The sequence below is a fragment of the Diabrotica virgifera genome, chromosome 1, assembly GCF_917563875.1.
Source record: "Diabrotica virgifera virgifera chromosome 1, PGI_DIABVI_V3a".
Taxonomy (NCBI): Eukaryota; Metazoa; Arthropoda; class Insecta; order Coleoptera; family Chrysomelidae; genus Diabrotica; species Diabrotica virgifera.
The window spans coordinates 175,168,064-175,185,059 of record NC_065443.1 but is presented as its reverse complement, the minus strand read 5'-3'; the positions used below and the strand labels follow the sequence as shown (position 1 = coordinate 175,185,059).

The 16,996-nt window shown below is 33.0% G+C and overlaps 2 protein-coding genes across 3 annotated transcripts in view; one reads left to right on the top strand and one right to left on the bottom strand.

Moving 5' to 3' along the window:
• Positions 1–16,586, top strand: part of LOC126878891 (uncharacterized) — a 32,190-nt gene extending 15,604 nt beyond the window's left edge. The window contains exons 3-4 of one of the 2 annotated variants that reach the window (XM_050641787.1): positions 15,261–15,353; positions 16,268–16,586. In XM_050641787.1, the coding sequence (XP_050497744.1) occupies positions 15,261–15,353; positions 16,268–16,467 (293 nt within the window). In that variant the 3' untranslated portion in view covers positions 16,468–16,586. Of the gene's footprint in view, positions 1–15,260; positions 15,369–16,267 lie in introns of both variants that reach the window. The other variant, XM_050641786.1, reaches the window with a different exon arrangement.
• Positions 1–16,996, bottom strand: part of LOC114337914 (probable cationic amino acid transporter) — a 1,427,575-nt gene that overhangs the window by 916,480 nt on the left and 494,099 nt on the right. The window lies entirely within an intron of this gene.

The window sequence follows — 16,996 nt, the reverse complement described above, 5'->3', positions numbered from 1 at the left end:
CTTTTGTATGTGAAGAAGGAGCAATAGTAATTTTTAATTACTTTTCAAGTATTTTTTTTTGTCATACGACCAGTTTGGGTCTATTAGAACTTTTGGTGCTCTCTCTTCAGAGGGCGTTGTTTTAAATAAAATATTAAAACCTTAGACCCAACTTAAAACTTTCTTATCTGAAGTAATCCCTTTCCATATTTTAATACAGTTAGCCATATTACCCTATTAATTTTTATTGACCTTTAGTATGACATCCTGGTTGTACTCATTTGCTTTTGGTACTGCTGTCTGTTCGATTGTTTGTATCTCGATGCTAGTAAAGGGTGATTTGAGTACTGACTTTGTCCAAATCTTGGTCTGCTCAAGGTTGGATTGAAGTTTAAACGCTGCTGATTAAGTTGCTAGATTCTGAAAGAACTCTTGATGGATGCTGAGTGGAAACAGCAGCTTGGCTTTGTGGTACAGTCTTTGGATAAACAGTGGTCTTTTGTGGCTTCGTAATGACTTCGAGATGACTTAATAAAGCTGATTTTGTATCTTTGTTTAATATTTTTGACAAAACCAAACAAAAATTTATTGTAAGTTCACTTACTAACTTTGTAATATCAAGATAGACGATAAAAATCAATGCAGAATTTGCAAAAAGTAGTTAAATATATTTTATTCTATTCTAAACTTCTGGGCTACTATAAGTAACTCTGCGAAATAGGAGTAGCTCAAAATAAAGATTTTCTGGGCTACTAAAAAAAGTACCCTCTTCTAGTTTTATTGTTTGAGAACAAACCAAACAAACATTTAATGTAAGCAGTAAGCTTACTACCCTCGTAATATGAAATCTAGGCAAAATGTGCACAAAGTAGTTGAATAAATACATTTTATTGTATTCTAAACTTCTGGGCTACATTAAAGTACCTCGGAGAAATAAAAGCAGATAAAATAATCATAAAGATTGCCTGGGCTGCTAAAAAGTACCCTCTGCTGTAATTTTATTGTTTGAAGACAAACCAAACAAAAAACTTGGTGTAATTAAACTTGCTTGTAATCTTAAATCGAAGTAGAATTTACAAAAGTAGTGAAATAAATATAATTCTATTGTATTCCAAACTGCTGGGCTACTGTAAAAATACCTCTGAGAAATAGAAGCAGATAAAATGATCATAAAGATTGTCTAGGCTACTAAAAAATACCTCTGCTCTAGTTTTATTGTTTGAACACAAAACCAAACAAATAATTTAGTGCAAGTAAACTTGCTTGTAACGTGAAATCGAAGTAAAATTTACAAAAGCAGTTAAACTAATATATTTTGTTCTATTCTAAACTTCTGGACTACTGTAGAGTACCTCTGAAAAATAGAGGCAGGTCAAATAATCATAAAGATTTTTTGGGCTGCTTAAAAGCACCCCTGCTCTAATTTTATTGGTAAACCCTTTATTTTGTTCTATTTTAAACCTTTGGGCTATAATTTTATTGTTAAACCCCTAATAATTTAGTCTGTATTACGTTGGGCTACCTTAAGGTATCCTTATTGACACAAACAATATAAATTTTTGCATAATATCATGTCTGTCGAACACTTTGCTCCAAAATAAACATTAATAGGAAAACCAGTGCAGTGCGGCAACATAGCGCCTGTTACATCTCTGTGTGTTTTGACAAATACTATTGACGTTTTGAGTATTTCGAATAGGGAAGAAGGCGAGATATAGTAACTATGACAACAGAGAAAATATATTGATAACAACAAAAAAGGACCCCAAGTTTGAATTTGATTAAAATTGTCATTTCGTAAATATTAAATATTTATAGTTCGATCTATTCACACATAATTTAATTTATCTAACATAAAATAATTCAAAAATATCTTATAAATAACTTGGTCTTTTGGGATAAAACCCAAAAATATCATATAAATACCTTAACTCTACCAGTTTCTGTTGCAAATTTTCATATTTCCGCCTCTTTCGGGATACATAATTATTCTCTGATGACTTTTGTGGTATTTTAAACACTTTATAATAATTTTTATAAAACTATTTGGAAAACACTTGTGATCAGTACACGCACAGAAAAAAAACAGTGATGCGCGGACGTCACTCGTCAAGAAGCTTAATAATCTTCTTTTTCTTCTTCTGCTTCTTTAAACTGTGATCAGCGGCCCGAAAAGACCACTACCATAAGCACAAATGTTCGAAATGTTATGTGAAGGACAATTTATGTTTCATTCCGATTCAGAGGCAAGGCATAATCTACAGACAGCGCTGTTTCTGTTATAAACTTCATCAAGACAGATGCTTGCCCGCCTCTGAATCAAAACGCTACGAAATTGTCTTTTTAACGGGAATTTCAGAAAGAGATTGAAATCCTTTATTACTATTAGAACGCTGCCCAACATCTAATAAAGCAAATAGGAAACTCTTCGATGCAGAGTAATACATTATTAAAAATAATAATATACACTAATTTAGATCTGAATGTTTTCTTATTAGAACCATTCTCCGTTAATACCGTAAATCTCTGCCTTCCACAATTTACAAACCATGGAGACGACGAATATAGAAAATGGAAAATATTCTAAAATATGCAATCACGTTCCGTTTTCATTCGTCTAGGAAAAGGTACGAGAAAAGTTTCTTAGTACTAACAATGTAAGTAAAGATAGAAGTGAATTAAAAGACAATTTATGTTTCATTCCGATTCAGAGGCAATGGATAATCTACAGACAGCGCTGTTTCTCTTATTAACTTCATCAATGCAGATGCTTGCTCGCCTCTGAATTAAAACGAAACGAAATTGTTTTTTAAGGGTAATTAAAAAAATATTGAAATCCACTATAAGAACGCTGCCGCGACATCTATTAAATAAAAAGGAAAGTCTCAGATACAGAATCCATTATTAAAAATAATAATATACACTAATTTAAATCTGAAATTTTCCTTATTAAAATCATTCTCTGGTAACTTCCTAAACAATTCCTGGTCTTCCACAATTTATAAGGCATAGAGATTACGAATATAGAAAACGGAAACGATTCTACAATATGCAATCACATTCCATTTTCATTTATGGATGTTAACAGAGAATGGTTCTAATATGGAAAGTTTCAGAAGTACAATATACAACCCTGTCCCACTTAATACTTTCCAAACGTGACTTATCTAATCTATTATCATTAATGTGTGCTTGATTTTTCAACGTAAGAGGGAGTTAAACAAAAACTTCGCCATTTATAATATAACAACGATATATTAGTTTTGCGGTTCGATAAGAGAGGGCGTTGCTACTAGCCTAATTTTATTTTGTTATGTTGGTATAATCTTCATATACACATACACATGTATGAAGTTTCAGTATTTCAATTTGTCAATTCATTCTTAGTCCATTCATTAACGGTAAAATATTGCAAAACCTTTAAATTTTAAAGAACCGCTTGGATTGACATGAAATTTGGCATACACACAGCTAACAAGTCAAAGAAAAAAAGTGATATTGTGCCGATATGTGCTTTTGCCCTGGGGGTGGTTTTCACCCCCTCTTGGGGGTTAAAAAATATTCGTCCAAACAAAGTCAGGAAATGGGTAAACTGGCTAATTTAAAGTAACTAAGTTTTTTCACTAAGGAGTTTTTTCACTAAGTCAATACTTTTCGAGTTATTTGGCAGTGAATATGTTCATTTTTTCAACAAAATAACCACGATTTTAGACGTTTTTTCGCAAATAACTCAAATTGTAAGTATTTTGTCGAAAAAGCATTCTTAGCAAAAATATAGCCTATAAGAAATTTAAAAAAAATAGTGAATATGTCACGTTTTTTTATTTAGAAGAAGCAGAGTTATAGCTAATGAAATATAGGTTCATATTCGTCAAATTCCAAGTGGAATACTTTAACGTGAAATAACCAAAAATGAAGCACATTTCGGGGAAAACTCATTTAAACTTATTTAAAATGTTTCATTTTTGTTTTATAAAAAAAATTTCTAGCATCAAAATTAAACAAGTTACGCTCAAAATAAAGTTAGTCCCTTTTGGTTTTGGTAAAAAAATCGAGAAAATCACCCCCTAATTAGTATCTTAAATGAACTTAATCGTAACGACTTCACAAGTTTCTTGACTCGTGTATATATTGTTTATATGATCTGTAAGTTTCATCGGTTCAAAGTCCTTATTATTGAAACGGCTGTAGTTAAAAGGGGTTGAACGAGTCACTGATCACGAATGTATGCAAATTTAGAAACACCAAATCTTGATCAATTTTTGTCTAACAGAAAAACAAAAAAATACATGATATTCAGAAAAGCAAATCTGACTTTTTTTGTATTTCGAGACTTTTGGTTTCTCTAACAATTTTTAAGTTATTTTGAAAAAAAAGCATATTTTTCAAAATTTAATTTTTTAAAAATTTTACTTTGAAACCAAATTTTTTCAAAAATAAACACTTTGAATCGATGAAACTTACAGATCATATAAACACAATATAAGTAAAATAATTTATGGAGCGGCAACGATTAATTTCATTTAAGTTGCTAATTAGGGGGTGGTCTTCCCGATTTTTTTTGCAAAAACAAAAGGAACCAACATTATTTTGAGCGTAACTTGCTTAAATTTAATGCTAGAAACTTTTCGTAAAAACAGAAATAAAGCTTTTTTTAAACACTTTAAAAACGTTAAAATCGGTTTTCCCCAAAAAGTGCTTAATTTTTTGGATATTTCACGTCGAAATATTCTATTTGAAATTTGGTGAATATGAATATATATTTCATTGGCTATAACTCTGGTTCTACGAGATCCAGAGACCTAACGCGTACACCATTTTTTTTTACTTTTTTATAGGCTATATTTTTGCTAAGAACGGTTTTTTCGACAAAATACTTACTTTTTGAGTTATTTGCGAAAAATCGTCTAAAAATGTGGTTATTTTGTTGAAAAATGAACATATTCACTCGCAAATAACTCGAAAAGTGTTGACTTGGCGAAAAAGCTCTATAGAAAAAAAGTTACTTAAAATTAGTCAGTTTACCCATTTCCGGAGTTGTTTTGGACATATATTTTTTCACCCCCAAGAGGGGGTGAAAGTCACCCCCAGGGCAGAAGCACACGTCGGCACAATATCACTTTTTTTCTTTGACATGTAAGCTATGCGTATGCCAAATTTCATGTCAATCCAAGCGGTTCTTTAAAATTTAGAGCAAAAACCGTGAAAGAATGGACTTATTTATAAGCCATATATTATCGACATGTCTTAGTATTTTTTATAATGAAAACAATCAAGTATCGTGCAGTGATTGAATTTTTATTTTTAAAAGGTTTAAAAGCAAAGAAAATTTATAACCGAACGTTGAAAGTGTATATGGACTTTTCGTCTTCGCCTTCAATTGGTACAGTACAAAGGTGGGTTGTTGTATAAGCCTTAAAGACGATCCACGTCAAGGACGTCCAAAAACAGCAACAACCACAGAAATCGTAGGAAATATACATGATATGGGTATTTGAAAATCGTCGAGCGACTGAAAGAGATTTAGTAGAAGCTCTAGGCATCTCATTGGGCAGTGTAAGCAATATTTTGACTGAAGTATTGGGTTTCTGAAAGCTGAGTTCGCAACGCTGCCGCATTCGCTAAGAACAAAAACACATTCGAATGCTACTTTCTCAGCAACATGTAGAGCGTTTTCAAAAGGATGAAGTATATTTTGTGCGACGATTCACCACTATGGGTAAGACTTGAGTTTATCGCCATGATCGTGAATCAAAACAAGGGGCCAAAGAGTGATATGAACCTGGTTCTTCGGCTCCGAACCGAGTTCGCGTCCACAAATCGGCCAAGAAGGTGTTGGCATAAGTTTTTTGGGATGTGAGAGGAATTATTTTTGTAGATTATTTGCAATCTGGTAAAATAATACATTGTAAATAGTATTGTAACCTTTTAGACCAGCCGAAGGCAAAAATTTATTAAGGACGTTATGTGTGAGCATTTTAACAATGTCCAAAATCCAATGAAATAAAGTTCGAATTGTTGAAGCATCCACCATATTCAGCAGATTTCAATACCTAAAAAAATTCATACGTGGAAAGAGTTTTTTATCAAAGAAATAACAGCTGTGGAAGCGTATTTTGAAGCCCTTTCAGTTTCTCACTTCAGCGATGGAATTTATAAACTGAAATCTCATTGGAACAATTGTATTAATGTTCAGGGAGATTATTTTGAATAATAAAGTGTATGTCAATCTATAAAACTGTGTTTTTCTTATCGAACCGCCAAACTAATTGAACAACCTATTAGTAGTTATTAAGCTCGACTAAGAATAATTAAGCCTGACCTAAGAACTAATAGAAGAATGGAAAGGGTATTTCAGGGACCTTCTAAACCTCATACAGGAAGAACAGCACAAAGAAGAGATCTATATCATAGCGGACATTCCCGTCAAAAATCCCTCTTTGGAAGAAACCCAAAAGGCCTTATATAAGCGGAAAAATCACAAAGCGCCGGGTACGGACGAGATACCAGTAAAATTCCTGAAATATGGTGGAGACGCACTACATCGCCAAATCCACCAGTTAATAACACAAATGTGGCTAGAAGAAAGGATACCAGCAAGATGGAAGGAAAACATCATAATGTCCATCCAAAAAAAGAGGACAAAACAAAATGCGCGAATTATAGAGGAATTTTACTCCTAAACACGGCATAAAAAAATCCTCTCAAACAGTATTTTTAGTAGACTAACCCCTTATGCTGAAAATGTCCTAGAAGAATATTAAGCCGGTTTTAAAGCAAACAGATCAACTATTCACGCTGAGACAGCTTCTATAAAATGGATGGGAGTATAACAGACCCATACACAATCTCTTCATAGACGTTCGACAGGCATATGATAGCGTAGAAAGTAGCCAAGTATGAAATGCCATGGCAAAGTTTTCAATATTAAAGCAACTCGGATGACCAAAGTCTGTATGGAGGGTGGAATATCTAAAGTAAGTATAAATAATAAACTGTCTGACAGCTTTCAAATCACCAGTGAACTCAAACAGGGTGATACGTTATCTTCACTACTTTTTAACCTTGTATTAGAGAAAGCCATGAGGTCGGCGGAAATAAAAACAGAACTTCTATCGGTTCAAGGTCTCAAGCTATTACTAGCATACGCAGATGACATTGACCTCGTTGGACACTCCATCTTATCCACAAAATACATTTTCAACAAGGTGGAAGGAGCAACAAGCGAAGTAGGGCTGAGGATTAATGAAGAGAAGACGAAGTATTTGTGTATAAATAGAACGACACAAAGAGGCAGGATAGGACAAAATGTGACGGTTAACACCTTCAATTTCGAAAGAGTACAACGTTTTAAGAAGGTATCGGGGGGCCGTAATCACAGCTGACACGAGGTTACTAAAGAAATAAACGACAGAATCCAATCATCAATCATCAAATCGCTGTCTATTCGCACTGGATAAGCTAATAAAATCAAAAAATCTTACAAGAAGTTCCAAGATCAAAACCTATAAACCTATGGTTAGATCTGTACTAACATATGGATGCGAAACGTGGACCATGACCACAGCAAACGAAGAAAAGCTCAGACGTTTTGAACGAAAAATACTTAAAAAAAATTTCAGACCTTACCACGACAAACCAGTATAGGATCAAAACCAACATCGAATTAAAAGCACTCTACAATGACACCGATATTGTCCAAGAAATTAAATCACAGCGACTAAGATGGGCAGGCCACGTGCACAGACTTCATAACGAGAGACTTGTAAGACTGGCATGGGAGGAGATACCTACAGGCAAAAGACCACTCGGACGACCAAGAATGCGATGGAGAGATAATATCCAAGCAGATCTCCAAAAAGAAATAAACATGCCATTTGACCCTAGGTTGATGGAAGACCGAACAAATTGGAAAAAAGTTGTACAGTCAGCCAGGACCCAGCCAGAGTTGTAGCGTTACGTGATGACGATGATAAAGAATTAAGCTAAGAATAAGACATTAATCTCTATTTTAAATCTTAAATAAGGTATTTATCAAAATTTTCAATTATTCACAACATTTCCTCATCATCAGTAGCCTTACTGCTCATTACCACCCACAGCCTTCTTAAGAACAATACCCAATTCAACATGTCGCTGGCAATTATTCTCTATCCTTAATTCTAATAAACTTGATCACCCTATAGGTTGTTTCATTCACAAATGCGTAATACCTTAGGTAGTAAATTTCACCTCAGGCTTTCCAAAACTTATATGTAACTTGGTAATGACTCTTGTCCTTTCACTCATCCATATATTGTTCAAAATCTTTATGCTTTTCATCAGTGATCAGTAATTTTACACGTTTCGTCTTTATTCGTTAACACTTGCCTTATTGTTGGTGTATTCTTCATTTCTCCTAAATTCCTATTGGCATATTACCTACCTACTGAATTGTTTTTTAAATATTCTTTAAAAATATTTGGATATGTTCTTTTGACATTGATTTTAAAATTACAAATATTTTTTGATAGTTGTGACGTGATAAAATATTAAGAGCATAGGCGCAAAATCTCTGCCCCAAATGCATTCATTTTTTTTTAATCCTGAGAAAACTACCAAATGTATCCCGAATAAAGTACGTGCCTCCTAGTGGCGGGATATGGGCAACAATATATTGGCTTATAGGGCAGTCCTTACAGTAGGTATCCTGGCCTATACAGAAAAATGCAAGCGGGTGTGGGTTAATACTGCACTTTGGTTGCATTGGTGGTGTATTGGCTAAAAGTGCAGGGCAGGGTATGGTGCTGATAGAAAAGGCATCCAGGCATCAAATATCCAAACAAAATCTTTTCAGGCCATAATAATGAAAAGACCTTTTCCAATGATATAAAACTTATACTGAAATGATGGTATCTCCAGAGGTAAAATGTGCCAGAAGTAAAATGAGCCTACGGTCGGATTTCCGGGTGAGGACTATCTCAGGGGGAACACCATTGGAGGTTAGAAAAATCAGGATAGGGTCGTGGAATCTTGGTAGTCTTACAGGAAAGAGTCTGGAGTTAGTGGATGAGCTCAAACGAAGGAGAGTCTAAATTGCTTGTATTCATGAAACTAGGTGGAAAGGACAAAGGGCGAAAAAACTAGGTGAAGGATACAAATTGTGGTATGCAGGGAGTAGTAACACTAGAAATGGAGTTGGTATAATTGCTGATAGTGAAATGAAAGATAACGTATTCGAAGTTGTAAAAACGAGTGATATAATGATGTCATTGAAATTTGTAATTGATAAAGAGGTATTGAATGTTGTGTGTGTATGCTCCTCAAACAGGCCTGGGTGAGAATGAAAGAAGAGCTTTCTATGACCAATTAGGAGAAGTCCTGAGTGATATTCCGTCAGAGGAGAAAGTTATAATAGGAGGTACTTTCAATGCACATGTGGGCCAAGCCAAGACAAAATACGAAGCAATACATGCGGGATTAGGCTTTGGAACTACAAATGAAGCTGGAGATGATATGCTTAAATTAGCAACAGCACTAGATATGGCAATTGTTAACACATTCTTTAAAAAGAGAGAAGCTCATCTTATTACGTACAAAAGTGGACAACATCAATCCCAAATAGACTATTTCATGATAAGGAAAGAAGACATACGTAAATGCAAGGACTGCAAGGTAATAGTTAGTGAGACAGTAAGCCAACAACATAAGCTGCTTGTTCTGGACATTGAAGGAAAAAGTGAAGCTAAACCAAATTATCGAAGAGGACCACAAAAAAAGATGATTCAGCGAAAGCATAGTAGACAAAATATATTGAAACATTAAAGGAAGCCCTAATAGAATTTGGAGAAAAATGGCCAGTAGTATTAGAGAGACTGCTATTGAAATACTTGGAAAAAGTCAGGAAAAAATTTGAGGATAAAGAGACTTGGTGGTGGTCAAACGAAGTACAGTGGAACCCCGTTAACTCGGATTAATTGGGACCGCGGCCGATCCGGGTTATCGAAAATCCGGGTTAGCCGGAGAAAATGGTAAAAATTAATAAAATATGGTATGCTTACAGATAAACTCCGTTATAATTGTCACACAGACACTGGTAAACCACGTTCGCATTCCACACAAAACCACACATACAAAGCGTCGTCAAAAGTCTCATTCTTAGCTTTATTAGCTTTGCACCGATTAAACTGTCTTTTGTTATCATTTTGAAAAAAAAATCTTCGATTTTAGTTCTATTTTTCTTCCAATCCGATACTGTAGATGTACCGATACCATAATATAATGCTGCAAGATTCACCTTTATCAATTCTACTTAATGCTTCTAGTTTCTTTTCCATTGTCACTACAACATTTTTACGTTTTGTTGCCCTTATAGACAAAAGACACGCAAACACAAAATCTGAATAAATTTACGAACGGTTACAAAACGGAAGCGAACAATAATACGACTTTACTACACATAATACCGTCTCTGATGTTATGTTATTTAATAAAAGTGATGACTAAGACCATTGTTAAAAAAAGAATTTTAATAGTCTTTTCTAAACAATGCTAACACAGACAGTTTCAAAAAAATAAAGGATAATACAGGTGCATGTTGTTTTCGACAATGAATGTGGTGTACCATGAGTCATTTTTACTATGTTATATGTAGTTCAATCCATTATATTACATAGAGTTGGTACAAAACCTCGTGAACCTTGAAAATGCGTATGTATAACCGAAATAAAATGAAGCCAAAAACATACGACTATTTTATTTGCTGCGAATTGCGCGACAGGGTCCCATCTGCACCCTAATATTTTCAGTAATGTCGGATTCATCAATCGTTTCGTTCGTATATTGACGTCACCAAATGAATGAATTAGGTTCATGAGATTTTGTAACAGCAATACATTTTTATTGTTGAAGTGTTTGTCTGATAAAAATCGGTCCGGGTTAGCCGGAGTTCCGGGTTATCGGGGGCCGACTTATCGGGGTTCCACTGTACAAGGAAAAATAAAAGAGAAGGGAAAATTATATAAAAAGTGGGAAGAAACCAGATCCGATACAGATCTTCAAAACTATATGATGGCGAAAAATTTAGCGAAAGTAGCAGTAGCAAAAGTCAAAGCAGAAGCGTATTCAAACATATACGATCAAATTAATACCAGGGAAGGCGAAACGAAGATATATAAAATAGCCAAACAGAGAGCATAGAAAGCAAAAGATTTTAATCAGATTAAATGTATGCGAGATGAAAATAATAAAATACTAGTTCACGAAAAGGATGTCAAAATGAGATGGAGAAAGTATTTTGACAATTTATTAAATGAAGAATTTGACAGACAGCCTGTAGAGTCAACGGAAACAGTAGCAGCAATGATCACCAAAACAACAAACGAAGAAGTGTCTCAAGCGCTTCAAAAAATAAAGAAAGGAAAAGCGGTAGGACTAAATGATATTCCTGGGGAAGTATGAAGAGCATTGGGAGAGACCGGAATAAGGTGGCTAGCAGGTTTATTTAATAGAATTATGGAAGTTGGACAAATGCCAGACGAATGGAGAAGCAGTATACTAGTACCTGTCTACAAAAACAAGGAAGATATACAACAATGTACAAACTACAGGGCTATAAAGCTGCTTAGCCACACCATGAAAATATGGGAAAGAGTAATTGATAGACGGATACGTGAAGAGACCGAAATATCCGAGAATCAATTTGGCTTTATGCAGGGCAGATCAACAACAGATGCAATTTTCATTATAAGGCAGTTGATGTAAAAATACAGGAGTAAGGAAACAAACGCTCATATGGTATTCATTGATCTTGAGAAAGCATAAGTAGAGTTCCTCGAGGAATTCTGTGGTGGGCACTCAATAAGAAAGGAGTCCCTGTTGCATATGTAAATATTGTGAGGGATATGTATGAGGGAGTAACAACTAGTGTTAGGACAGATGTGGGAGAGACTGATAAATTTCATGTGAAAGTAGGATTGCACCAAGGCTCGGTGCTTAGTCAGTATTTATTCTCATTAGTTTTAGACCAGATAACAGCGAAACTACAGGGTAACATTCCATGGTGCTTAATGTATGCTGATGATGTCGTATTAGTAGGAAATAGTGAAAGAGACTTAGAACAAAAACTGGAACAGTGGAGACAAACTCTGGAGGAAAAAGGTTTAAAACTTAGTAGGACAAAGACAGAGTATTTGCAATGTTCATTTAAAGATGCAGCTACTACAAATAAAATGGTATCTTTGGATGGTGAACTGGTTGTAAAAAGAGATAGTTTTAAGTACCTGGGATTGGTACATATTACAGAGTAATGGAAAAATATGGAGATGCATGCAGTAGAATTAGAGCTGGATGGATGAAGTGAAGTGGAAGGAAGCGAGTGGTGTGCTGTGTGACAGGAAAATTCCAATGAAGTTGAAGAGAAAATTTTATAAAACAGCCATAAGACCGGTTATGATGTACGAAACTGAATGTTGGCCAGTGAAAAAGAAAGAGAAACAACGAATGCATTTGGCGGAAATGAGAATGCTTAGATGGATGAGTGGAGTGACAAAAAAAGAGAAAATTAAAAATGAGTATATTAGGAGAAGTCTAGGTGTGGCACCAATTGATGCCAAAATGAGAGAGCATAGGAAGACCAAAGAAGACGTGTGGGGAGACGATTAGGCAGGACATGTTGGTAAAGGGGATTAATATTGGTATGACCCAAGAATTTTATGGAGAAATTCAATTAGTGAAGCTGACCCGCATAGGGATAAGGCAAAGAGAATGATGATGATAATGATGAGAAAACTACAAAATATTTTTTAAAAATTTAAAACTTTCTTCTGAATGAGATATTTGAAATTAAAAATCACACTAAATTTTCTCTTTTTTATTCACCCCTGTAACTTAATAAAATAAACATAGAATTTTTCAGGGGCTTTCGGTCCTAATTTTTTTAAATACTTATTCTTATTAGTAATATTCGAAAAAAAAAATAAATGCATTTGAAAAGCATTGAACCCGAGATTTTGCGCCTATGCCCAGTGAGTAACATATAATGAGCTTGTATATTTTCCATTTCAGTTTCATATATTTTGTATTACTCTTAGCTTTTCGCCAAAGAACATTCAAAAGCCATATCTTTAAAGTTAATGATGACATTAATTTGTCGAGTAATGCTTACATAGCCATACCAGTGAGAATTTTACTACACGTAATTTGCCTTGTTAATACAAAATAAATAGGGATAGCCGTAAAATATTTGCGCCCATGCCCTTAATATTTTATCACATCAAAAGTGTCAAGAGAAAATATACAAATATTTTTAAAGTTTCTTTAACAAACAACTCAGTAGGTATGTAGGTAATATTATTATTACCTACCTATATAATAATAATAATAATATTACCTACCTACTGAATTGTTTTTTAAAGATTCTTTAAAAATATTTGGATATTTTCTCTTGAAATTGATTTTAAAAATACAAATATCTTTTGACATTTTTGATGTGATAAAATATTAATGGGATGGGCGCAAATATTTTACGGCTATCCCTACTTTTTCTGCCTTTACACGGCAAATTACGTGTAGTAAAATTTGCACTGGTATGGATATGTAAACATTACTTGACAAATGTCATCATTAACTTTAAAGAGATGTCTTTTGAATGTTCTTTGATAACTTTTACTTGTATAATTGCATCATTAATTCAGTTAATTAATATGATAATTTTTTCACTAACTATGTATTCAGTGATTGTAATAATTTATATACTGTACAACAAAAATTAATGCTCAATCGAGAAAAGAGAAACAGTGATAAAGTGATTTTTTAATAATATATTTTTATTATGGAACCGAACGCTTACGATTTTAAACATGTTTAACAACAAAATACTTGGATCACAGAATATATCCTGCTGTATTCTCTGCTTGGATCTTCCATAAATAATAAACAATAAATAATATTTTATTACATTAAGTTCACGTCTTAAATAGTTATTTATGATATAAGTGTTAAAAATACACTTTTAAGACACGCCTGTCAAGGTTTGCAGAATTAGCAAAGCGAATTCTGCAATTCACATGAGTGCCTTAAAAATGTAGTTTTAACACGTATATCATACAATATTTTTTCTATAAACGTCTTATATATCAACAATTATAATTTATTCATTCTCAATTACAGGACAATACCTACAAAAACTTTTACTTGAACTTGACTGACATTCCATTTTTATATTTTTCTTGAGATTACATCAAAATTGCCTATACTGTAAATACTTAATCATAACAAAACAACTATAGAATAACATCTACTTTCATTGTTGTATATTCTAACAAATTTTACAAGTTTTTTCCTACAAACGTGTTAAGAATGCAATAATACAGTTTAAATTAAATTTTAAAAAACCTTCTAAAAAACCTTTTTCAAATTGCGCAAGTTGTACTGTTAATATTAATGTTAATAAATGAAATATAAAAAATATTTTGACGTTTGTTTTAAAAATTTTACATTTCAATTTTATTTGCAGTGCCTTAAAAATTTTAAAGCACCCAGTACTTTAAAATAAAATTTTTAACGCTCCTATGGAGTGCTAAAAGCTGCATTTTTAACACGTTTGTAGAAAAAATCAATTATTTATCAAATACACTATCAATATTATTTAATTAACAACTCAAAATATTCCAAATGCCATGTCAAATATTTAAAATTTTCACTATTTTGTCACCCTATTCTATTCGACTCAGTGCGTTGTATGACAAAGATAGCGAATGTTCGATTTGGAAAATATCCCCACGGACATAATGTCCATTTTTTTCAAATCCTAAAAACACTAATAAATATTTTTTAAAAATTTAAACGCAGAATGAAAGACTAAATTATTATCAAGGGCCAAAAGTCCCTAAGAAGAAAAAAAGAGTTTCTTTTGAACGAGATATTTGAAATTAAAAATCATACTACATTTTCTCTTAGTGTTCACCCCTGTAACTTAATTAAATAAATATTACAGAATTTTTCAGTGACTTTCGGCCCTCGGTAAGAAGGTAATCTTTCATTCTCCGTTTAAATTTTTCAAAAATACTTACTAGTTTTCTCAGGATTTGAAAAAACTGAATCCTATTTAAATAGCATTGGAGCCGAAACTACGTACCCATCCCCTTAAGGATGATAAGTAAAATATCCTGAGCTTTCATTTCTTTCTTTTAAGTTTCATATAAATGTATTATGTTTTGTATTACTCTTAGCTTTTCCCATTGAAGGACTTATCTTTTTAAGATTGTGTTCACTTATTTAGATTAATTTTTTATATATTATAGGAAATAATGATATCCAGTCCCTATTTGATGAGATATATTTTTCTTCTGACGAGTATTTCACGACCATTGGCGGCATGAAGATATATTGCAAAGGTAAAATAGTAGCAGGTAAAAATTGTTTCATATTTTTTAACATAGTATGCAGGTATTAAAATTTTGTTCAAATACCTTTTTAATATTTCATATACAATCTTCTCCTTTGTGTGCCGCGCTTGTTTTTAAGCGTCGGCAATCGTCGTATTAACAAGCTGATGAAATGTTTCTTGGTCGGCAGCTATTATATGAAACAAATCCTTGTCTTCGACCTGTCCATTGTCTAATGTTAGGCAGCCAGGACAGTTGTTTTCTTCCAACCCAGCGTTTTCCTTCGATTTTGCCCTGAATGATTAACCGGAGTAAGCGATATTTAGGTCCTCTCATTACATGACAACGTATTTAACCTTTTTCATTTTTATAATGTTGATCAATTCTCGCTCTTTGTGCATGATCTGTAGCTTTGAGTTTAATAAATTACATATATTCTTCTTTTTGAACAAATTAATTTCATTCAAAAATTATTTTTGGCCATCCTGTATAAATAATGATGTTATTGTTTATATTACTAAATAGAAATTTGAATAACCTTTCAAATGAGCTACCACATGATCCCTATTCCCGTTAAAATAATCATTGATTACGTCATTACGCCCAAATCGTCACTAGTATGGTATATGTATATCTCAAAAAATGATAATTTAAAAATAAAAATCGATCTATCTCAGAATTTTTCTCCAAAGTGGTCTATTCTCGAAAAAATGAATTTATTCCATAATTTTGAACCCCTCTATAATACTTACTAACATATTATTATAACCTCGTCTATCAAACCCATAATATAAACAATAAAACCCATCTACAAAATATAAACATAACTAAAATGAAGTCAAACAATAAAAGTAATTTAAAAAAAAATCTGTCAAACCCTCGTTATCCGATTATATTCTTTCCCACAATATAACCGTTTTTAGATACCCTACCCATGAATGTTAGCGACAGAAAGCCCGAGAAAGTACCGAAATCGTCAGATTCCATTTTTGAGGAAAGTGAAGTTATAAATTTATACTATTCGAATGAAAATCCACTCAAGGAAAGAAAAGGCAAATATTCGTGTAAGATTGGAAAGGAAAACAAACACGGCAAAAGAAGGAGAAACACGCGATCAAATTAAACTCGCTTTCGGACGTAGTGTTTATTTTGTGTTTTTTTATTTATTCGTGTATTTGATATTGTTTGATTTGTATATATTTTGGTTTCAGTAAATTATATTTGTAGTCTAAAAGTCTAAAATTTTATAAAATAATAGTGTTTTGATTTACAGTGATAATCAGAAGAATAAGTTTGAGAAATAATATTGCGTAATTAATTCTTCTTCTTAGCCTTCTATCGTCCACTTTTGGACATAGTCCCCTCACAACTCTTGCAATTGATCTTGTTTTAAGCAACATACTTCCAATTTGTGACGGCTATTCTTTTTATGTCATCTACCCATTATATCTATTATACTGTTGAGTTCACGATTCTTTACCAGTACGTCAATAATACCTGGGGAGATAAAACACATACATTTTATCTAGCATCTTTCTCTTCCACGCATGAAACTAATGACAAACCAGCTACCGCCTGTTATTAAGTAAAAACACATGTTATTTTTATGAACGCTCCAGTACATTGAAAAGAGATAGGTACAAAAAAGACGC